This window comes from Aureococcus anophagefferens (genome assembly GCF_000186865.1).
Source record: "Aureococcus anophagefferens unplaced genomic scaffold AURANscaffold_75, whole genome shotgun sequence".
NCBI classification, from domain to species: domain Eukaryota; class Pelagophyceae; order Pelagomonadales; family Pelagomonadaceae; genus Aureococcus; species Aureococcus anophagefferens.
This window is the reverse complement of record NW_008705626.1, coordinates 5523-27117: the sequence shown is the minus strand read 5'-3', so window position 1 is coordinate 27117 and position 21595 is coordinate 5523. Positions and strand designations below refer to the sequence as shown.

General features: G+C 71.9%; 9 protein-coding genes across 9 annotated transcripts; 4 read left to right on the top strand and 5 right to left on the bottom strand.

Annotated features, from left to right (window-relative positions):
- Positions 1-255: 255 nt before the first annotated feature.
- Positions 256-1365, bottom strand: AURANDRAFT_34352 (hypothetical protein; the record flags this gene model as incomplete). The annotated part of the gene is made up of 2 exons (XM_009043866.1): positions 256-399; positions 601-1365. Coding segments are annotated over 2 exons (909 nt in total), but the record flags the coding sequence as incomplete, so codon positions are not given.
- A 585-nt stretch (positions 1366-1950) lies between these two features.
- Positions 1951-2472, top strand: AURANDRAFT_59664 (hypothetical protein; the record flags this gene model as incomplete). Its single annotated transcript, XM_009043870.1, has 2 exons — positions 1951-1962; positions 2089-2472. The coding sequence occupies 2 exons, from the start codon at positions 1951-1953 to the stop codon at positions 2470-2472; spliced, it is 396 nt and encodes a 131-aa protein (XP_009042118.1).
- A 61-nt stretch (positions 2473-2533) lies between these two features.
- On the bottom strand, positions 2534-4484 carry AURANDRAFT_68227 (hypothetical protein; the record flags this gene model as incomplete). The annotated part of the gene is made up of 3 exons (XM_009043865.1): positions 2534-2666; positions 2870-3924; positions 4053-4484. 3 exons carry the CDS (start codon positions 4482-4484, stop codon positions 2534-2536), a joined length of 1620 nt encoding a protein of 539 aa, XP_009042113.1.
- Positions 4485-5795: 1311 nt separating this feature from the next.
- Positions 5796-6221, top strand: AURANDRAFT_7316 (hypothetical protein; the record flags this gene model as incomplete). Its single annotated transcript, XM_009043871.1, has 1 exon — positions 5796-6221. A coding segment is annotated over one exon (426 nt), but the record flags the coding sequence as incomplete, so codon positions are not given.
- An 848-nt stretch (positions 6222-7069) lies between these two features.
- On the bottom strand, positions 7070-7624 carry AURANDRAFT_34357 (hypothetical protein; the record flags this gene model as incomplete). The annotated part of the gene is made up of 1 exon (XM_009043864.1): positions 7070-7624. A coding segment is annotated over one exon (555 nt), but the record flags the coding sequence as incomplete, so codon positions are not given.
- A 3004-nt stretch (positions 7625-10628) lies between these two features.
- Positions 10629-11189, top strand: AURANDRAFT_34348 (hypothetical protein; the record flags this gene model as incomplete). Its single annotated transcript, XM_009043872.1, has 1 exon — positions 10629-11189. One exon carries the CDS (start codon positions 10629-10631, stop codon positions 11187-11189), a length of 561 nt encoding a protein of 186 aa, XP_009042120.1.
- A 1306-nt stretch (positions 11190-12495) lies between these two features.
- On the bottom strand, positions 12496-12645 carry AURANDRAFT_9771 (hypothetical protein; the record flags this gene model as incomplete). The annotated part of the gene is made up of 1 exon (XM_009043863.1): positions 12496-12645. A coding segment is annotated over one exon (150 nt), but the record flags the coding sequence as incomplete, so codon positions are not given.
- Positions 12646-17300: 4655 nt separating this feature from the next.
- Positions 17301-19155, bottom strand: AURANDRAFT_34356 (hypothetical protein; the record flags this gene model as incomplete). Its single annotated transcript, XM_009043862.1, has 2 exons — positions 17301-18167; positions 18352-19155. The coding sequence occupies 2 exons, from the start codon at positions 19153-19155 to the stop codon at positions 17301-17303; spliced, it is 1671 nt and encodes a 556-aa protein (XP_009042110.1).
- A 115-nt stretch (positions 19156-19270) lies between these two features.
- AURANDRAFT_34350 (hypothetical protein) lies at positions 19271-21426 on the top strand (the record flags this gene model as incomplete). The annotated part of the gene is made up of 4 exons (XM_009043873.1): positions 19271-19701; positions 19902-20073; positions 20253-20679; positions 20846-21426. 4 exons carry the CDS (start codon positions 19271-19273, stop codon positions 21424-21426), a joined length of 1611 nt encoding a protein of 536 aa, XP_009042121.1.
- Positions 21427-21595: the final 169 nt, after the last annotated feature.

The window sequence follows — 21595 nt, the reverse complement described above, 5'->3', positions numbered from 1 at the left end:
GTAGGTCGCGAGCCCGAGCTTGTCGGCCGCGCCGGCGACCTCGCCCGAGAGCCACGTCGCCGCGGCGTCCGCCGGCGCGCCGAGCGCGACCGCGGCCTCGAAGAACGCGGCGGCGGCCCCGTCGGCGTCGGCGTCGACGAGGGCGCGCGCCTGGGCGGGCGACGCCCCGAGGGCCTCCAGCGCCGCGCGCGCGGCCGGCGGCGTCGCCGCGAGCACGCTGGCCGCGTCCGGTCGATCGAACTCCGAGAACGGCCGCGGCGGCAGGTCCGGCTCCGGCGCGAAGCGATAGGCCTCGGCGCCGCCCTTGGCCCGCAGCACGGCCGTCTTCTTGCCGTCCCAGGACCGCGTCTCCGGCAAAACGGTCTCGCCGGCGTCGTACGCGCGGCCCTGCCGCTCGACCTGGGCAGCACAAGAGCGATTCAACGTCGCTTCAACGTGAGTGTTCCGCTCGCGCGCGTTTGGGAAACAGCACCCACGCTTCGAGACCGTTCCGAGAGATGATCGCTCGTCCAAAAATCAGCCGAAACGAGTGGAAAATGGCCGAGATCGGAGCCTTTGAAGTTGGGAATTTCGCTCTCTTGTGCTGCCCTGCCGCTCGACCTCGTGGTCCACGGCGCCGCGGACGGCCCTGAAGCTGTTCAGGTTCTTGATCTCGACCTTTTCTCGCAGGGCGACGTCGCCGTCCTTCGCCACGCTCACGTTGACGTCCACGCGGAAGGAGCCCGCGGCCATGTCGCCGTCGGACGCGCCGACGCGTTGCAGCGTCCGCTGGAGCTCCCGCGCGTAGCGCGCGGCCTCCTCGCCGCTCCGCAGCTCCGGCTTCGAGACGATCTCCACCAGAGCGCAGCCGGACCGGTTGAAGTCGACGTCAAAGGTATCACCTTTGTAGGAGAGCTTCGCGCTGTCCTCCTCGAGGTGCGCGGACTCGACGCCGATCGCTACGTTTTCTCCGCCGCCCCGCGCGTCCGCGTCGCCGAGAATCTCCACGGACCCGCCCACGGCCAGCGGCGACCGCTTCTGCGTGATCTGGAAGCCCTTGGGCAGGTCCGGGTAGAAGTAGGATTTCCGGTCCCACGTCACGTCGTCCGCGACGGACTCGCACCGCAGCGCGACGGCGGCGACGGCGCCGAGCGCGACCATCTCCGGGTTGGCCACGGGCAACGAGCCCGGCTCGCCGAGGCACACGCCGCAGGTGTGCGCGTTCGGCGCGCCGTCGCTGCAGTTCAGGCATTTGCAAAAGGCCTTGCGCTCCGTGAGGAGCTGCGCGTGCACCTCGAGGCCGACGACGGCGCGGTAGTCCGATGGTCGCTGCTTCTTCTTCTTCTTCGCGAAGAAGCGCACGGCGGTGCGCGCGTGGCGGAACATTGCCGCTGCGCGCGCGAGCGGTCGGCCTGAGGTTATGCGGCCATGCTGCTTGTGGCAGCGCTCTTCTCGCGCCTGGGGTCTGCAGCGGCGCTTGTCAGGAGCCCTCGAGGATGGGTCCTCCCGGCGGCCTTGGCGAGCCTCGTCCTCGGCGTCGGGCGTCAGTTACGTGGTCGTTGTCCTTGGTAAGGCTGGTGGGGTCGATCGTGCGCGCGGGCGAGCGCTGCCGGAGACCCCGGCGAGAACGAACTTCCCCGGGCCGGGCCCGCGACGCGAGCTCGTGCGACGCCTCCAGCGCGCGGCTAGGTCGAGTCCCTTGCTTTCGCAATCCCTGGGTCGGCGGGACGTGCCACTCTACGTCCCCAGGCTTTCGGGCGGCGCCACGACTGTGGCATCATCATGATCGCCAAGTACCGCGACGTCGGCCCGCGCATCTACTAGTAGGAGACAAGGCCGCGTTCATTGAGTTGAAGCACCACTCAGTCGCCCGTCTCGGTCGTCACAGCAACCATGTTCCGCCTCCTCGCCCTCGCCGCCACCGCCTCCGCCTTCATGGCCCCCTCGGTCAGCCGGCCGACGTCTGTCGCGATGCCCGCCAAGGTGCGCGCCTTTTTTCCCGACGTTCTCCGGCCCCGGAGAGCCGCCGCGGTCCCTCGCCGAAGCGGCCCCGCCGGTCGCGGCTCCCCGCGCGCCCCGCAGCCCCACAAACCCGCTGCCCCCTCGTAGGTCGACGACATCCTCGAGGACATCAAGTCCCTCACCCTCGTCGAGGCGTCGGAGCTCGTCTCCAAGATCGAGGAGACGTTCGGCGTCGACGCGTCCGCCGCGCCCATGGCGGGCATGATGATGGCGGCGCCCGGCGCGGCGGGCGGCGGCGCCGAGGCGGCCGAGGAGAAGGACGAGTTCGACGTCATGCTCACGGAGGTGCCCGCGGACAAGAAGATCGCGGTGCTCAAGATCGTCCGCACGATCACGGGCCTCGGCCTCAAGGAGGCCAAGACCATGGTCGAGTCCGCGCCCATCGCCCTCAAGGAGGGCGCGTCCAAGGACGAGGCCGAGGACATCAAGAAGCAGATCGAGGAGGGCGGCGCCAAGGTCGAGCTCAAGTAAGCCGCCCCCGTTCGAAACGCGCAGTGGCCGACGCGCAGATCCTAAAAACTCCACTGTAGACTTACCGGCGCAGCTTCGCCCGGAAGCGGCTGAAGCCCCGCGGCGGTTGCGCGATCCCGGCGTTGGACTTGGCGACGTAGGCCTGGATCTTCTTGCTCCCGCCGGCGAGGAGGCCCTTGAGCAGCCCCGCGTGCCTGCGACGTCGGCGCGTAAAGGGCCGCGAGAAGGCGCCCCGGCGACATCGGCGCGCGTGGGCGACGAGCAGGCGCCCCGGTGGCGCCCCAGCGGCGGACAGGCGCCCCGGCGGCGCCCCGGCGGCGGACACGCGTGCCGGCGCGCGCCGGGCGAGGGAAGCGCCGCGATGCGAAAAAAGAACAAGGACGCGGGCGCCGCGGACGATTTGTCGACGCCGTAGCGCTGGCCGTGCTTGCCAGTGTGGTGGACGACCTCGACGACCTCGCCCCGGAGCGTGCGGTCCGCGCCGTAGACGCCGGAGATCCAGTCGTCCATCCACCAGTCGCTGAGCTCCGGCGGGTAGTACGTGCCCTCGAAGATGTCCATGTGCTTGCGGTGCGTGAAGTCGTGCGTGAGGATCTTGCGGTTGCCCTGCTTGCACATGGGCCCGACGGCGCCGACGTTGTCCATGGTCGCGAGGGCGGCGACGAAGTGCTTCGCCCACCGCGTCGCGAGCTCCGTGTCGTCGTTGACGCGGTAGATGTAGTCGGCCTTGGCCTCGTAGTAGGCGTGGCGCGTGATGGCCGTGAAGACGGGGCCCGGCTTCTTGATCTTGTTGTCGACGACGGCGAAGCGGAGCTCGGCCTCGACGTTCGCGGCCGCGAGCACGCTCTTGACGTTCTCGTCGAACCACGCGCGCGCGAGCGTCGCGCCGTCGCCGAGGTCCCAGAACTTGTCGCCGACGTCGTAGCCGAGGACGACGGCGTAGCGGAAGCCGCAGTCCACCGTGCGCACGAAGGACGGCAGCAGGTGGTCGAAGACCGCGAGCTCCTCCAAGGCGTCGGGCCGCGGCGTGATCCAGCCGCCCTTGCCGCGCGTCGTCGTGCCGCAGCAGACGGCGACGAGGGGCAGCGGCTCCGTCGACTTCGGGCACGTCTCGAGCGTGACCTGCCTGCTCGAGGGGAGCGTCGACTTCCGCGCGCGGTCCGCGGCGGCCTTCGACGGCGTGTTCTTGGCGCCCTTGACGAGGCCGTCGCAGCGCAGGCTGCCCCAGCGCCGCTGGCCGTTGGGGCCGAGGCTGCCCCATGACGAGCCCGGCGCCACGCTGTGCTTGGCCATCATCGCGCGGCATTCGTCCCTCGGACCCAGAGGCCCGTCGGCCTTCGGCGCGGCGGCGTCGGCGGCGGCGAGCGCCGCCGCGAGCGTCTTGAGTACGCCGTCGCAGCTCAGGGCGTCGTACTCGGCCTTGAGCGTCGCCGGCAGCGCGGGCATCTTCGCCTGGGCAGCACAAGAGTGATTCAACGTCGCTTCAACGTGAGTGTTCCGCGCGCGCGCGTTCCGGAAAAAGCATCCACGCTTCGAGACCGTTCCGATAGATGATCGCTCGTCCAAAAATCAGCCGAAACGAGTGGAAAACGGCCGAGATATGAGCCTTTGAAGTCGGGAATTTCGCTCTCTTTTGCTGCCCTGATCTTCGCGAGCATCGCGCATCGCGTGTCCGGCGGGTCCGCCGCCTTCGACGGCGTCCGCGGCGCGGGCGCGACGGCGGCCCGGGCCTGCTCGGCCCGCAGCTTCTCCGCGACGGCCGCGGACCGCGCCGCCGCCGCGGCCTCGGCGCGCGACGCGGCCTCGGCGACCGCGCCGACGAACTCGAGCGCGCCCGTCGCGCTCGCCGCCGGCGGCGCCCGGCCCGCGCCCGGGGCGCCGAAGACGTGCGACGCCGGCGGCGCCGGCGCCGACGCGGCGGGCTGGTTCAGCACGGCGCGCACGGCGAGGACGATCAGCGCCACGAGCGCCAGCAGCTTCCCGGCCTGGCGCAGCGACATCTGCGCCGCCATCGCGCGCGGCCGGACGACCGCGCGCCGAGCCGCCGCCGGCGAGCGCGCGGCGGTCGCGCACGGGCCGGATCCGCAGCGGCCGCGAACGACGGAGGCCGGGTGTCGCAGCCCGCGACCACCGGAGGCAGCCCACGCCACCGGCTTGCTTGAGGTCAGCAACACTCTGCCCTTGCAGGCAAGGTAGCCACAAGTGCAAGGTGGGACGAGCCGCGTCCGCTGCTCGTGACGCGTCGAGCCGCTCGCGTGCGCTGCGGCGCTCGTCGAAGCACCGCTCGCGAAGCACCGCTCCACGAATGGAGTGCCTCTGTCTCGGCGTCGGCGTCGGCCTCGCCGCGAGCCCGCTGCTGCAGAGGAGCCGCGGTCCCGCGCTGCGCGGCAACCCCGCCATGCTCGTCGGCGTCGGCGTCGGCGTGGTGCTCACGCTCGTCGCCGCGAGGCTGCCGCGCTGGCCGCGGCGGAGCCGGCGCCCGGACGCCATCGTCGTGCCCGGCGGCGGCCAGGCCGAAGTCTACGCGGGCCCGACGCCGCCGCACATGGTCGCGCGCCTCGACCTCGCCGCGAAGCTCTACCACGCGGCGCGGGCGCCCAAGCCCCGCATCATATGCCTCTCCGGCGGCACGCCCCACAAGCCGAACCCGCGCGACGCGCGCGGCTTCGACTCCAAAGAGGCGACGGCGTCCGCGCGCTATTTGATCGGCGAGCGCGACGTGCCGCCGGCGGACGTCCTCGAGGAGGCCTTCAGCCTGGACACGATCGGCAACGCCTACTTTTTGCGCGTCTGGCACACGGACGTCGCCGGCTACCGGAGCCTGCTCGTCGTCAACAACGCGTTCCACCTCCCGAGGACGCGCGCGATCTTCGACCACGTCTTCTCGCTGCCCGCGGCGCCGGGCGCCGCGGCGCCGGACTACGCGCTGACCTACGCCGAGGCGCCCAACGCGCTCCCGCCGGACGTCGAGGCCGCGCGCGTGCGACGGGAGGCCGCGAGCCTCGCGGCCTACGCGAAGACGGCCGCGCGCGTCGCGACGCTCGCGGACATGCACGACTTCCTGTTCTTCGACCACGGCGCCTACGCGACGAAGCGCCTCCTCGACCCGCCGAAGCCCCTCGACGCGGCCGCGCTGAAGAGTTATTGAAGTTGTTCTTGTAGTTTTGAAGGCTGCCCGATGCGGGCCTAAACCTGGCATAACCATGTACGCGGGCGGGCAGGCGCGCGACGCCAAGGACGTCGAGTCCGCCGTGCGCGCCTACGGCGCGGCGCCGGGAGGCACGGCGATGATGAAGAGCGAGCAGAAGGCTGCCGAGGAGGCCATGGCCAGCGGCATCTACGTGACCTGGCAGTCGCCGGACGAGCGCGAGTGCTGTCGGATCCAGAGCAACTCCTCCTGCCTCTGCGGCCACGCGCTGAAATCCCACGACGCGCCCAAGGGCGGCGGCGCGCGCCTCCGGCCGCCCGGCTGCTCCAAGTGCGGCTGCTCGCGGTTCCGCTACGCGCCGACGAGGCCCGAGGAGTGCGGCCAGTGGTGGCTGCCCCGACGCAAGGACTTCGACGTCAAGGCCTGGCGCGCGCGCGTGCGCAAGAATCCCCAGGACTACGCCTGCCTGAACTGCGACCAAAAAGTGTCGGACCACGAGGCCGTCTTCGAGACGGAGCGCGCGCGGCGCGACGCGGGACGTCCCGTGCGCGAGGCCTTCGCGCCCCTCGCGTCGACGCCGGAGCTCCAGGCGCTCGTCCTCGGCGACGAGCAGGAGGACGACCTCGAGGCGCTCGCGGCGAGCGGCGCGATCTCCGCCGCGGCGTACCACCGGCGGGTCGCCTCCGCCGCGGCGCTCGCGGCGCCCGGCGGCGCGCCCTACGCCGCCACGAACGTCGGCGTCGCCCCGCCCCCGCGGGGCCGCGGCGCCTACGTGCGTCGGCGTTAGAGCCACGACGCGAGGCGCCGCCGCTTGGGCGTCACGGCGAGGGAGTCGTTGGCCCAGAGGACGCTGTGGGCCGCGGGGCTCGCGTGGAGGCGCTCGTCGACGTAGACGTGCCAGAGCGACGCGCAGGACGTGACGCAGTCGTCGCTGAGGTCCGACGCGCAGGTGCAGAGCGGCGTCCGCGCGACGCAGGCCGCGACGTAGTAGTCCGTCACGGTCTCGAGGGACTTCGTGGACCACTTGGCCTTGTGGAGGTCGTAGTGCTGCTGGTCCCAGCGCTGCCGCGACCCCGTGAAGGCCGCGTCGCCGCTCCAGGTCTCGCAGGCGGACCGGAGGCGCCGGCCCGTGGTGACGTTGACGGACGTCGGGCACGCGGCCAACGGGCACGTGCCCGTGATCTCGCGGCCGCCGGCCGTGCGGCTCATGTTCAGGCCCGTGTGCCGCCACTGGAGCGTCTCGGCGCCCGTGAGCACCCAGGGCTTGAGCTCGCCGTTGAAGTGGAGGATCTTCGCGTGCGCGGAGAACGGGCACAGGAACGGGTTGAACGTGTGCTTGAAGGGCCCCGACGGCGCCATGTGGCGCTCGAAGGTCGACGGCTCCGCGCCGTACTTGGACCGCGCGTACTCCGCCAGCAGGAGCCACTCGTTGCGGCCCAGGTCCATGCGCCCCAGGCCCCGGACGTTCCACTCCATGTCAAGCTTGAAGTAGCGGCCCGCGAGCGCCAATAGAAACGGCGGCTGGGAGATGCCCCCGCGCCAGAGCTTGGCCCGCGACGCGACGAAGGCGTCGACGAGATCCTCGATGGTCTCCGTCAGCCGCAGCTCGCGCCACCGGGGGCAGTCGAAGAGGACGACGCCGCGGTTGAAGACGCACGTCTCGTTCGAGTACGCGTCCGCCGTGAAGCCGAAGCGGCTCCAGAGCCGCGGCGCGTTGCGGTTCATGGGGCCCAGCTTCGACCGGCCGCCGGAGTCGTAGCGCTCGAGGAGCTCGTAGTTGATGTACTTGAAGACCTTCTGCGTGCAGTCCTCGACGGCCGCCGCGGGCGCGCCGCCGAGGTCCAGGTGCGCGAGCTCGCCGACGTCGCCCTCGACGATGGCGTCCGTGTCGAGGTACAGCACGCGCCGGCTCTCGAGGAGCACGTAGGGGAGGTAGAACGCCGCGAAGTTGAACGGCGACAGGAGCTCCTTCCGTTTGACGTGCGTCGAGTTGCTCAGGGACATCAACTTGCCCAGCGACGGCCGCTGCATCAACAGATCGCTGAAGCCGCCGCAGATCGTCACGTCCGCGTCCGGCAGGAAGTCGAGCACGGCCGTGTGCAGGCGCCGCACGTGGCGCGTGATGACGACGGTCGAGACGGAGCCCGGGTCCCGCGCGTTCGACATCGTCGAGTTGATGACCGCGAGGATGGGGAGCAGGTTCACGCTGTCAGTCGCCACGGCGACGACCGTCGACCGCGGCTTCGGGCTGCCCACGCAGTGGTTCTCGCGCCACTGGCCGCTGAGCATGATGTCGCCCCAGCCCGCGTGGAGCGCACCGCAGAGCACGAGCAAGCGGCGCACCATGGCCGGCGGGCGCGCGCGGCCGGCGGGGCGGGCGAGGGCCGCCGGTCGGGAGTCGAACGCCGACGCTACGGCAAAACGCAGCCCATCGATGAAACTTTTCGTACGCGAGGCATCGTGTGACGATATTGGTGAAGTGCTTGCTCAACATCAAGCTCGGGGCACCACCAATGTTGACGAGGCCAGCAGCGGCCGCTATGCGGGGCTAGCCCGAGCTCATGTCCGGCGCGTCGAGCCGCAACGCGTCGAGCCGCCAGGCGTCGGCGCCGAGCCGCCAGGCGTCGTCGAGCCGCCAGAAGTCGCGCGACGACGCGCTGTCCGGCGGCGGCCTCTTCGCGTCGGCGCCGTCGTCGAAGGACCGGCCGCACTCCATCGTCCTCGGCGCCGCGGGCACGGACCGCATCCTCGGGTTCCTCGGCGAGCAGCGCTGGACGCCGCTGACGAGCCGCGAGCCGACGCGCGAGGCCGGCTGGCCGTCGGTGCTGCCGCCGCCGCGGCCCGCGATTTTGCCCGCGTCCGCTCGGGTCCCGGACTACTGCACGCGGACGCTCCGCCTGGAGCGGTGGCCCTTCGGCTTCTTCGGCCACCACGACGCCTACGCGCAGATCCGCCGCTTCCTCGCGACGACCTACGGGGCCGTGACCGACGTCGTGCTCGAGCGCGGCGACGGCGCGCTCGAGCCGCGGGGCTCGGGCGACGACGACGCGTACTCCCTCCCGTCCGTCGGCCCCACGGACAGCTCGCCGCCGACGTCGAGCCACGTGTCGTCGCGGCCGCCGTCGCGGTCCGGCCTCGACTCGCGGCCGGGCTCGCGCGGCGGCCTCGACTCGCGCGGCGACGTACCGGCGCCGTCGGGCTCCGCCGCGGCCGCGCGAGCGCCGGGCTCCGCGGGCGACGACTCCGAGCTCCAGCACTTCTCGTCCCTGCTCATCCACCCGTCGGAGCCGTCGCGGCCGGGCACGTCCGAGCACGACGACGACGACGGCGACGACGCGCTCGCGCTCTTCGAGACGTCCGCGCTGCGGGACCGCGGCGACGACGGCTCGCCGCGGTCCCGGGGCAAGCCGGCCCCGGGCGCCGCGCCGCCGCCCGCGCAGTTCCCGGCGCGCGAGCGGGACCCGGAGCCCTTCGGGCGCGTCTGGGTGCGCTTCGCGACGCAGCGCGCGTTCGGAACGGCGTACGAGCAGCTCGTCGGCGGGCGGCTCCGCGCGCCCTTCGGCTGCGAGCTCGCCGTCGACGCGACCTACGACGCGTCGGGCTACTACGGCGCGCGGCGCGAGAAGGCGCGGCGCATGGCCGCGGCGCGCCAGTGGCGCACGCAGAAGCGCGAGGAGCGCGCGGCCGCGCGAAGGCCGCGGACGCCGCCCGAGGCCGCGCGGCGCCCCGCGTCCCCTTTTGTGGTCGTCCGCGGCGCGCGATGACGAGAGCGATCGGATACTCCCGAGGCGCGTACCGGCGCCGGCCCGCCGCGGGCTCCCCGCGGGGCCGGCCGGGGACCGTCCGGTGACGAGATGATAAAAGGCGAGTCCGAGCGCGCGACTTCTTTCGAGAGAGAGAGAGCCCGTCCCCCGCCTTGTGCGCGACGTCATATGCCCTCGCAGCTCGAGAAGCGCGTCATGACCGTGCTCCGCGCGCTGCGGCGGACCTTCGACGACGGCGGCGACGACGGCGGCGACGACGGCGCGCCGCCGGAGCCGGCCGAAGACCCCGGCGGCACGCGCGACGCCGCGGCGCGCGCGGTGTCGGCCATCGACCGCGCGGAGAAGCTGTGCCGGTCCATGCACCGCATGAGCTCCCTGACCGACGACTACCGCGAGGAGCTGTCGACGGCGGTGCGGACCGCGGAGCGGTTCAGGGCAGGAAAAGGGTGATTCAACGTCGCTTCAATTTGAGTGTTCCGCGCGCGCGCGTTTCGGAAACAGCACCCACGCTTCGAGAGCGCTCCGAGAGATGATCGCTCGTCCAGAAATCAGCCGAAACGAGCGGAAAACGACCGAGATAGGAGCCTTTGAAGTTGGGAATTTCGCACCCTTTTCCTGCCCAGGAGCGGTTCACGGAGCGCATCGAGACGATCCACAGCTCGCGCGTGCGGCGCCTCGAGCGGCGCCGCGTCTTCGGCACCATCCTGTCGCCCGTGGAGACGATCCGCGGGCTGAAGCGCTGCGGCAAGTTCCTCCAGGCCGTGCTCGAGCACGACCCGGATTTGGACGGCGTCACGGTCTTCGTGCCGAACGACGGCGCGTTCCTCGGCCTGCCCGCGGAGGAGGCCTTCGAGCACGAGTGCTGGGGCGTCCACATCGTCGACGGGCCCTACGTCGTCTCCGACCTGTCGGACCAGGCCAGGGTGCAGCCGCGGCACCGCGACCTCCGCCACGCGCTCCGCTTCCGCTTCGACACGCGCGGCGTCTGCGCCATGTGGCTCGACAGCGACTCCAAGCCGCCGCGCCAGGCGCGCATCGTCAAGTCCAACATCAAGTGCGCCGGCGGCACCATCATCCACGTCGTCGACAAGATCCTCTACCCGGACGGCTAACTTGAACGACAACTTGAATGGTGCCCCCTGGCCAGGGCCTGGGGCAAGCTCGAGAGCTCGCCGGCGGCCATCTCCTCGTCCGTCCCCTCGCGTCGCCGCCAGCGCCGGCCGGACGAGCCACCAATACGACCCATGGCGTCGCCGGAGCTGGCGCCGCTGGCCGTCGAGTTCGGCGACATCCACGCGCAGAACATCGGGCTGCTGCGGAAATTAAACGAGTCGACGTTCCCCGTGCGCTACGCGGACAAGTTCTACGGCGAGATCCCGACGCTCCAGACGGACTTCGCGCAGTTCGCCTACTTTGGGGGCTTCGCCATCGGCGCCATCTGCGGGCGCCTCGAGCCCGCCGACGGCGACGCGTCCGGCAAGCGGCTCTACATCATGACGATCGGCGTGCTCCACGCGTACCGGCGCCGGGGCGTCGGGCGCAAGCTCCTCGACTACCTCATGGACAACGCGGCGAAGCGCGACGACGTGCGCGTCGTCTACCTGCACGTGCAGACGAACAACGACGCGGCGCTCGACTTCTACGCGCGGCACGGCTTCGAGAAGGTCGGCAAGATCGAGGGCTACTACAAGCGCATCGAGCCCCCGGACTGCTACCTCCTGGGCAAGGTCGTCAACGCGCCGGCGGGCGCGACCGTGGGGGGGCTCCTCGAGGGCGCGCTCGACATCGCGAACAAGCGACCCTAGGCCGCCGCCGCGCGCCGGCCTAGGCTTCTGCGAGGCGGTCCGTTACGGGACCCGGCGGGGCGCGTCGTCCGTGGACGCCCTCAGATGAGGGGCATCTTGTGGACGTTGGCGTGGCGCGCGGGGCTGAAGCCGACGCCGCCGGCGAGGGGGAAGAGCGGGGAGAAGTCGCCGACGCCGCCGGACGCGGAGGCGCCGACGCGGGGCGTGTTCTGCTTCGAGTTGGGCGTGCCGAGGACCGACGAGAAGCGGCCGGCCATGAACTTGAAGTCGCCCTTGAACGGGCTCGCGAAGAGGTCGTCGAGCTCGCCCGGCGTCGCCGTCGCCGCGACGGCGAGCGAGCTCAGGGGCGACGCCGGCGGCGCGTCGTCGCAGGCGCGGGGCTTCGTCGGCGACGCGGCGAGGCCCCGGAGCGCGTTCGCGCGCCGGATCTCCGCCTTGGTCATGACGACGCCGCGCCGCTCGCCGGGCGCCGCGCCGTCGGGCTCCGGCGCCGCCGCGTCGCCGCGCTTCCGCTTGCGCGGCGGCGCGCGGGCGCTCGTCAGCGGCGGCGGCGCCGCCGCGGGCTCGTCGAGCGCGGCCGCGAGCGCGCCGAGGCCGCCGCCGCCGCCGTCGGCGAGCGCCGCCGCGGGCGCGGCCGCGCGCTGCCGCGTCGCCGGGCGGCTCGCCGGCGGCGCGTGGGGCGCCCGCGGCGGCGCCTCGGGCGTGCGGCCCGGCGCCGCGGCCGCGGTCGCCGCGGCCGCGGCGCGGAGCGCCCCGAGGCACCCCTCGACCTCGCCGCGCAAGTCGAAGCGGTGGTCGTCGCCGGGCGCGTCGGCGTAGCCCCGCGACGCGAGGTACTTCTGGACCTTGCGCTTCATCGACGAGTTCCAGTGGTTCTTGATCGCGTTGTCCGTGCGGCCGGGCCTGCGCGCGCGACGCCGTCGAGGGAAGGAAAAAGCGCCGCTCGCGACGCGCCCGCGCGGGCCGCGCGCAGCTTCGACGCGATCTCCGCCCACTTGTTCCCGACGCGCGCGTGCTCGACGAGGATCGTGCGGTCCTCCTCCACGGTCCAGGGCGACTTGGAGATGGCCTGCGCGACGCGACGCGGCGTGTCGCGCGATTCGAACGCCGCGCGCGCGCCGCGGCGACGTCGCGCGCATGTCGCGGCGGCGCCCCGCGCGACCGATCCGAGCGATGCGAACGCCGGCGCCCCGCGCCGCCGAAACTCCCGTCGGCGCGCCGCGCGGCGGCCGATTTTGAAAAGGGCGGGCGTTCGAATATCGCGCGCGTCGCGCGCGCGCGATCGCCTCCGGCGCCGCGGCCGCGCGGGGTTCAGGTGGTTGTGCCAGCGCTCCCGGCACTGCTTGCCGATGCGGCCGGGCAGGTGCGACGCGATGGTGCTCCACTTCTTCGCGCCGAGCTTGGAGACGAGCTCGATGACCTTGTTGTCCTCCTCCGGCTGCCAGGCGCCCTTGACCGCGGACTCCATGGCGTCGGCGGTCTGCGCCGCGTCGACGGACGCCGCGCTCGCGCTGCGCGGCCGCCGCGTGGGCCGCCGCGGGTTATCAATCGTTTCAAATGCGCGCGAGACGCCGCGGACGGCGTCAATGGTGAGAGAGCGCCAAAGCTTCTCGGCAACTCCGACGCGGAGCAGCCCCACCGGACCCGCATGGAGCCCGCGCCGGACAAACACGACGACGGCGACGACGCGCCGCTCCTCGGCGGCGAGGACAGCGACGACGAGGACATCGAGCTGCCCGAGGACACGGTCCTGGCCGCCGTCAAGGAGGCCGGCGCGGGCACCTTACTCCTGTCGGCGCTCGTCGCGGGCTACAGCGTCTGGTACGCCGGCGTCGCCCACCCGAACTACCGCAAGCCGCGCCTGGCCCTGAGCAACTTCCCGCCCCAGCGGACGGTGCACCGCCACGCGGACCAGCGGTCCATGCGGAGCGCGTGGACGCGCGCGACGCACTTCGTCGACGTCTCGGGCGCGGCCATGTGGGCCGGCGACGCCGCGGCCGCGCCGCCGGAGCCGAACGTGGACGAGCTGCCGGAGGACGGCTTCTCCTGGGCCGACGACGACGAGTCGCCGCGGCGGCGGACGACGACCGACGAGCTGGTCTTCAAGCACGGCCACAAGGTCTCCGGGGAACGGGGCCACGCGCGCCTGCCGCGGCGCTTCTACGAGGCCGCGACCTTCGGCCTCACGGCCCACGCGTCGACGCCCTACCTCTACGAGGAGACCTTCAACGTCACCGCGGCCCACGAGAGCCTCGGCCTCGCGCTGCGGAATCGGACGCTCGACCCGCCGCCGTCGCGCGTGCTGCCCTGGCGCGCGGCGCTCCCGCACCGCGCCGACGACGCCGACGGCTGGCTCGTCCAGTACGACCTGCGGGACCTGACCGCCTGGCGCGAGAACAAGCGGAACCACTGGTGGTCCGCGGCGCGGAAGGCGCAGAACCGACTCGACGCGCTCCAGTCGGGCTCGCTCGACCACGACTGGACCGAGGCGAAGCACGCCATGGAGAAGCTCGCGCGCCAGCACGACCAGCTCCTCATCATGTCCTGGACGCCCGCCCACTTCGCCGCGCCCCACGCGGACGACGAGTTCCGCCACTGCCACATCCTCCAGGAAATCGTCCCCACGCGGAGCGGCTACCAGCACCTCCGCGAGTCGTCCGTCGTCTGGTCCATCTGAGGCGGCGTGTGTGCGGCGTAAGCTCGCGATGTCGTCGCGGGGTGGCGTTCATGGGCAAGGCCTACCTAGGGCGCCGTGGCGGCGCAGGTTGTCGATCGAGGACTCGATCGGCGGCTCGATCGATCGGGTATCGGCGGCTGCTGGCACCAGTGTGAGAACCTGTTGCAGGTCCATCGCCGAGGCTGAGGCGGTCAGCATCCGAAGCTTGTGACGCACACGAGCTCTACCCGCAACTGTGCGCGCTGCGTGGCTGTCGTACCTTCTCGGGGGCTTCTTCGCACTTCGCGCCTCGCTCTGAGAGTCGTTCGCTCGCCGCCAAGCCGCCGCGTAGTTGAAGAGACGCGAGACGACGTTGCGAAGACCACGCACTGAGACCGTCCCGCCCCACTCCGACCTGCCGAGACCCGATACTGCAGTGGCGAGCGCGCACCTCGGAGCGCCCCCTAAAGCGCCGCGCGCGCGCGCGGTCGGTCGTTCGGCGACCTCGAACTGCTCCGCCCGCGTTGCGGTTCTGACGCCCCCGCGATCGCAGATGTCGCACTACGGAAACGAGTCGTCGTCGCTACCCCAGGGCTACGCCCAATACAGCGGCTACGGCGGCGGCGGCTACGGCGGCGGCGGCTACGGCGGCGGCGGCGGCTACGGCGGGTACGGCGGCGGCGGCGGCTACGGCCGCTCGCAGGAGCCCTGCTTTGACTTCCAGCGCGGCAACTGCAATCGGGGCGACTCGTGCAAGTTCAGCCACGGCGACAGCGGCGGGGGCTCCGGCGGGGGCTACGGCGGCCAGTCCTACGGGGGCGGCGGCTACGGCGGCGGCGGCGGCTACGGCGGCGGCGGCGGCTACGGCGGCGGCGGCGGCCAGGTCTGCCGCGACTTCCTCAACGGGCGGTGCACGAGGGGCGACTCCTGCCGCTACGCCCACGACCCGAACGGCGACCCCAACGCGGGCCCCCGGGGGAGCGACGCGTGCTACGAGTGCGGGCAGGTCGGCCACTTCGGCCGCGACTGCCCGCAGCGCGCCGCGCGCCTCGGCTACGGCGGCGGCGGCGGCTCCTACGGCGGCGGCTCCTACGGCGGCGGCTCCTACGGCGGCGGCTCCTACGGCGGCGGCTCCTACGGCGGCGGCGGCTACGGCGGCGGCGGCGGCGGCGGCGGCTACGGCGGCGGCGGCTACGGCGTGCCGGTGCCGCGGCGGTCCGCTTCGCGGTCGCGGTCGCGGTCCCGCGAGCGGCGCCGCCGCAAGGACCGGAGCGCGAGCCGCTCCCGGTCCCGGAGCCGGTCGCCCGAGGGCCGCCGCCGGTCGCGGAGCAGCTCCCGGAGCCGCTCCGCGTCGCCCGCGGCCGAGGACGACGCCGCCGCGGCCAAGGAGGAGGACGACGCGCCGCCGGACGCCGCGCCCGAGGGCGACGCCCCGCCGCCGTCGGACGCCCCGGCCGACGAGAGCGCCGCGCCGGCGGACGCCGCGTCGTCGTTGACGCTCGCGGACATCGACGCCATGACCGTCGCCAAGCTCAAGGCCGCGCTCGGCGACCGCGACCTCGACCAGGCGGGCCTCAAGGCCGCCCTCAAGGAGCGCCTCGTCGCCCACCTCGGCCTCTGAGAAGCCGCACGCCCCGCGCGCCTCGCCCCCCCTCCCCCCCAAGCCCGTAAGAGTTGAAGCGCGATGAATTACGAGGGGTCCGCCGGCGGGAGAGGGCTTCGTCCCCGCGGGCGCGCGACCTCTCCCGCAGGTCTCCCGCGGGTCTCCTCGCTCAGGCCTTGTCGACGGAGCCGGAGTGGGACCGGGCGACGCCCGGCGGCGGTTTCCCCGCGGCCTTGGCCTCGGCCTCCTCGATGTTGATCTTGGCGAACTTCTCCATGAGGTCGCTGAGCTTCTTGCGCTTCTCCTCGAGGTCCGCGCGGAGCGCGTTCTCCGGGAGCTCCTTCTCGTTGGCCTCGCGGAGCGCCTCCTCCGCGCGGCGCACGACGTCCGCGAGCTCGTCGGCGTCCTGCTTCTGGAAGCGGCTCAGGTTCTTCATGGCCTGCATCTTGCGCTCCCGCTCCGTGTCCTGGGCGCCCGCGTCGACGCCCTTGGCCTTGAGCGTCTCCTCGCGGGGGCGGGCGGCGCCGAAGGGGTTGGGCTTGCCCGACGACGGGGCCATCGACGACGCCGCGGCGGCGGCGGCGGCGGGGTCCCGCTTCTTCAGGTTCAGCTTCGGCCGCGTGCGCACGGGCGACGGCGCCGGCGCCGGTGTCTCCTCGGGGACCCCCGCGGACTCCATCGTCAAGCCGTCGCACGACTTGCTTCTGCGTGAAGCGAGGCTCGAGATCTGCCAGTTCACGCGTTTCAGCGACCGCACGCCTTCCGACGCCTCTCCCGCCGGGCGTGGGATTCGCGTCGTGCGGCCTTTCCGCGACTGTGTGGCTTGTTACACGCTTCTGCGGCGACATCCGCTGCTTCGACATCCACCGCGCGCGATCGCCGCGGCGCGAGACCGCGAGACCGCTCGCGACCGCGCCGCCCGCGGCGCGAGGCCGCAGGGGATCTCAAGAGCCGCAGAAGACCAAGGCGGCGCGCGGGTGGCACGCGACGTGGCCCCCTCGAGATAGTGTCGCGTGTTAGCTCGGCGCGGCGTCCCCGGCGCCGCGCGCCTAGAGGAGCGACATGCTCGTCATGGTCATGGACTGGACCTCGTCGGCGAAGGCCTCCTCGGTGATCTCCTCGATGATGGCGTCCATGGACATGGTCTGGTTGATGACGGCCGTGCAGATGATCTTCTTGACGCCGAAGGCGACGTCCTCGAGCTTGCAGACCTCGGACCACTTGAGGCCCTCGCGGACGAAGGTGGACTTGATCTTCTTGAAGAGCTCCTCGAGGTCCTGCTCCGCCTCCCAGGGCTTGATCTCGAGCGCGCAGAGCGACCGCTGGGCGACCTCCTTCTTCGCGAGCTTGGCCATGGCCTTGGCCTTGGCCTCCTCGAGCTTTTTGGCGGCCGCGGCCTTCTCCTCCTCGGTCTGCTCCTCGTCGTCGCCCCAGAAGTCGTCGTCGTCGTCCTCGGCGGCGGGCTCCGCGGCCTTGGGCGCCGGCGCGGGCGCGGCCTTGGGCGCGGGCGCGGGCGCGGGCGCGGGCGCGGCCTTGGGCGCCTTGGGCTGCTTCGGCGCCTTCTCCTTCTTCTCCTTCTTCGCCGGCGCGGCGGCCGGCGCGGAGGCGCCGCCGCCCATGAGCAGCGCGTAGCTCAGCGCGACGCCGAACTCGTCGGACGCCAGGCCGCCGGGGAGCGTGAGACCGGCCATTTTTGTGCGTGCAAATCGCTGTTTTGGTGTGACGGCGAGTCAACGTGTCGATGATGCAGTCGCGCTGGACGCGCGCGGCTTACGCGCGGCCGTCGCACCGAAGAGCCCCTGGGCAAGAAGAACAAAAAAAACAAGCAGGTTAGACGACAGGAAGAGCCCGACTAGACCTTGGAGCAGGCGCCGCCGCAGCCCGCGATGTCGCGCGCGTAGCCGCGCTTCTCCGCGATCTGGCCGAGCTTCTGGATGAGGACGCGCTGGGCCGCGGGCGAGCCCGCGCCGTGCATGGACTCGGCGAGGTAGCCGACGGCGTTGCGGCCCATGGTCATGTTCTCGATGAGCCGGAGCACGCGCCGCCGGTCGTCCGGGTCGACGCCCGGCGCCGCGCAGAGGTACTTCTTGAGGATCGCGCCGATCTCCTCGCTGTTGAAGTCGTCGTCGGAGGGCATGGTCACGACGACGCCCCCCGCGAGGTCCTGGGCGAGGCGCGCGATCTCGTAGGGGAACCGCGTGACGTGGTGCTTGCAGATGTTCGCCAGGAGCACGTCGGGCTCGTAGTTGCCCGCGGGCGTGGGCTTCGCCGACATGGACGCGGCGATGCCCATGCCGAAGATGGTCTCGTTCAGGTGGGTCATCTCGATGAGCTTGTCCTTGATGTGCGACGCCTTGGCGACGCCGTTCATGTCCGCGATCTCCGCCGCCGCGCCGATGAGCACGTCGCCGACGCCGGCCTTGCAGACGTAGGACCGCCGGTGGTAGGCCGTGAAGCGCTCCACCAGATCCGCGGCGAACTCCGTCTCGCCGTCCATGAAGACGCGGTCGTAGGGCACGAAGACGTCGTCCAGGACGACGGTGACCTCCTGGCCGCCGAACTTGGCGTTGCCCACGTCGACGCCCGACGGCTCCATGGACCGCGTGTCGCAGGACTGGCGCCCCAGGATGTAGGACACGCGGGGGTCGTCGACGGGGATCGCCGCGGAGATCGCGTAGTCCGCGTCCGCGGGGGCGAGCCGCCTGTGCCGAAACCAAATCTTCAACCCGACTTCAATGTGAGCGCATTCGAATGTTTTGACACAAGCTCTTCGGCCGTGCTTCGAGAACTCGACGAGAGCAATCGATTCGTCCAAAAATCAGCCGAATCGACTTCGATTTGACCGAGCTAGAGAATTCTCAAGTTTGGTCAGGACCACCCAAACCAGTGGTTGGTTTCGGCACAGCGAGCCGCTGGCCGGGCATGACGACCATCCAGTGCGAGTTCAGCGTCCCCGTCTGGTGGACCTTGGCGCCCCGGAGGACGACGCCGTCGGGCCTGCGGTCGACGACGCGCACGAACATGTCCGGGTCCTCCTGCGCGTGCGGCGGCTTCGACCGGTCGCCCTTGGGGTCCGTCATCGCGCCCCCGACCGTCAGGTTGTAGGACTGGACGTGCTGGACGAAGGCCTTGAGGCGCGCCTGGTAGGCCGTGCCGTGGGCCGCGTCGATGAGGTGCGTCGTCGTCCACGACGCGTTCATGCAGTCCTGGCCGACGCACCGCTGGAAGCACGCGCCCGTGAGCTGGCCCATCTTCCGCTGCATGCGGTTCTGGGCGACGACGTCCTCGGCGCTCTCGCAGATGTGGGCGAAGCGGTGCACGCGCCCGCCGATGAGCGAGCTGTAGACCGTCGCGAGTTCGGGCTCGCGCTCCGCGAGCCGGTACGTCTCCGCGACGGCGTTGACCGAGGGCCAGACGATGGGGTGGTCGACGAACTCGTCGATATTCTCGCCGAAGAGGTAGACGGGCAGGTCCCGCCCGCGGAGCGACGCCACGTACTGGTCCCCCGTCGAGATGCGGCCGAAGGCCGGCGCCGCGTAGGACTCCGCGAAGGCGACGGGCGCCGCGTGGCGCCGGTCCCGGTCGAGCGCGACGTAGGTCTCTTCGACGTAGGGCGCCTCGAGGGCCTGGGCGCTGCGCGAGCGCGTCGCCGCCGCCGACGGCGCGGGGCGGGCCAGCACGGCGCGGCGGGCCAGGGCGGCGCGCATGGCTTGCTTTCCTCCGTTCTCGTTTGTGGCAATTCGGTCAGCTTCGACTTTTGGCGGCATCGAATGCAGCCTCCGTTGCAGGCCATTCCGAGGAGCGATGCGCCACACCACATCCATGCAATCCGCGTTCCAGCGCTGCACGAAGACCATACGCTGCACGAACGCTCTAAAAAACGCGCTGACGCGCTGCGCCAGCACGTCGAGCGCGCTCGCGGACTTGCGCGTCGTCGACGCCGCCAACGAGGCCTCGGCGCTCGTCGGCGGCGCCTGGGTCCGAACGGCGCGCACCTTCGCCGTCGTCGACCCGGGCAGCGGCGCGCCCATCTGCGACGTCGCGGACTGCGGGCCGGAGCAGGCGCGCGCCGCCGTCGACGCGGCCGCGGCCGCGCTGCCCGCGTGGGCCGGAACGACGGCTCGCGAGCGGAGCGACGCGCTCCGCGAGTGGCACCGGCGCATCCTGGCCGCGTCGGAGGACATCGCGACGCTGATGACGGCCGAGTGCGGCAAGCCCCTCGCCGAGGCGCGCGGCGAGGTCGCCTACGGCGCGTCGTTCGCAGGGCAGCACAAGAGAGCGAAATTCCCAACTTCAAAGGCTCCTATCTCGGCCGTTTTCCACTCGTTTTGGCTGATTTTTGGACGAGCGATCATCTCTCGGAACGGTTTCGAAGCGTGGATGCTTTTCCTGGAACTCTCGCGCGCGAAACACCCAAGTTGAAGCGAGGTTGAATCACCCTTGTGCTGCCCAGGTCGTTCGTCGAGTGGTTCGCCGAGGAGGCGCCGCGCGTCGCGGGCGAGGTCAAGGCGAACGCGGGCTCCGACCGGCGGCTCCTGACCGTGCGCCAGCCCGTGGGCGTCTGCGCGGCCATCACGCCCTGGAACTTCCCCGTGGCCATGATCACGCGCAAGGTCGCGCCGGCCGTCGCCGCCGGGGCGGGAAAAGAGCGCGCGAACTTCCGAAAGGCTCCTACCTCGGTCGCTTTCCACTCCATTTTTGGACGAGCGATCATCTCTCGGAACGGTCTCGAAGCGTGGATGAGTTTTTTGAAACGCGCGCGCGCGGAACGCCCGCGTCGAATCGCCCGTCTCCCGGGGCCCAGGTCGCCGCGGGCTGCCCCGTCGTCGTGAAGCCGTCGGAGGACACGCCGCTCTCGGCGCTCGCGCTCGCGCGCCTCGCCGACGGCCTCTTCCCCGCGGGCGTGCTCAACGTGCTGGCGTCGTCGCGGGACCACGCGGAGCCCGTGGGCGCCGCGCTCTGCGACGCGCCGGAGGTCCGCGCGCTGAGCTTCACGGGGTCGACGGCCGTCGGCAAGTGGCTCTACCGCCGCTGCGCGGAGACGGTCAAGGTGCTGTCCCTCGAGCTCGGCGGCAACGCGCCGTTCCTCGTGCTCGAGAGCGCCGACGTCGACGTCGCCGCGGACGCGGCGATGACGACCAAGTTCCGCAACGCGGGGCAGACGTGCGTCTGCGCGGACCGGCGCGGACCTCGCATCCTCGACCCGACTTCAACGTGCGCGTCGTCGAACGGTTTGGACCAGACTCTTCAAGGCGCGCGTCGTCGAACGGTCGGACCAGACTCTTCGGCCGCGCTTCGAGCGCTCGACGAGAGCACACGACTCGTCCCCAAAACCAGCCAAATCGACTTCTGAAGTTCGGCCCCGACGTCCCGGCTCACCGGTCGATGGCCACGCAGGCGCGGACCGGTTTCTGGTGCACGCGTCCAAAGTCGACGCCTTCGTCGACGCGCTCGAGCGTCGCATCGCGGCCCTGCCCGTGGGCCACGGCTTCGACGACGGCACGATGATCGGGCCCTTGATCAACCCGGCGGCCGCGGCCAAGGTCGACGCGCGCGTGCGCGCGTCGGGCGGGCGGACGCTCGTCGGCGGCGCGTGGCCCCTCCCGGGCCTCCGGGACGCGTTCTACCCGCCGACGATCGTCGCCGACGTGCCCCTGGACAGCGCGCTCTGGGTCGACGAGACCTTCGGCCCCGTCGTGCCGCTCCGGACCTTCGAGACGGACGCGGAGGCCGTCGCGCTCGCGAACGACGGGCCCGCGGGCCTCGCGGCCTACTGCTGCGGCGACCTCGCCCACGCCTGGGCCGTCGCGGAGCGCCTCGAGTTCGGCATCGTCGGCGTCAACGAGGGCGGCGTGTCGAACCCGGCGATGCCCTTCGGCGGCGTCAAGGAGTCGGGCCTCGGCCGCGAGGGCGGCGCGCACGGCATCGACGAGTACCTCGAGGACAAGTACCTCTGCCTCGGCGGCATGCGGTTCTGACGTCGGTTTTTTTAACGGCGCGCCTAGGCCGCCTTGGGCTTCGCCGCCCGCTCCGCCGCAGGCTTCGCCGGCGTCTCCGCCTTCGCCTTCGCCGCCGGCTTCTTCTTCCGGGGCCGCCAGGGGTAGAGGCCGAGGAAGGCGAGGGCGAAGGTGCCGAGGTCGAAGTAGA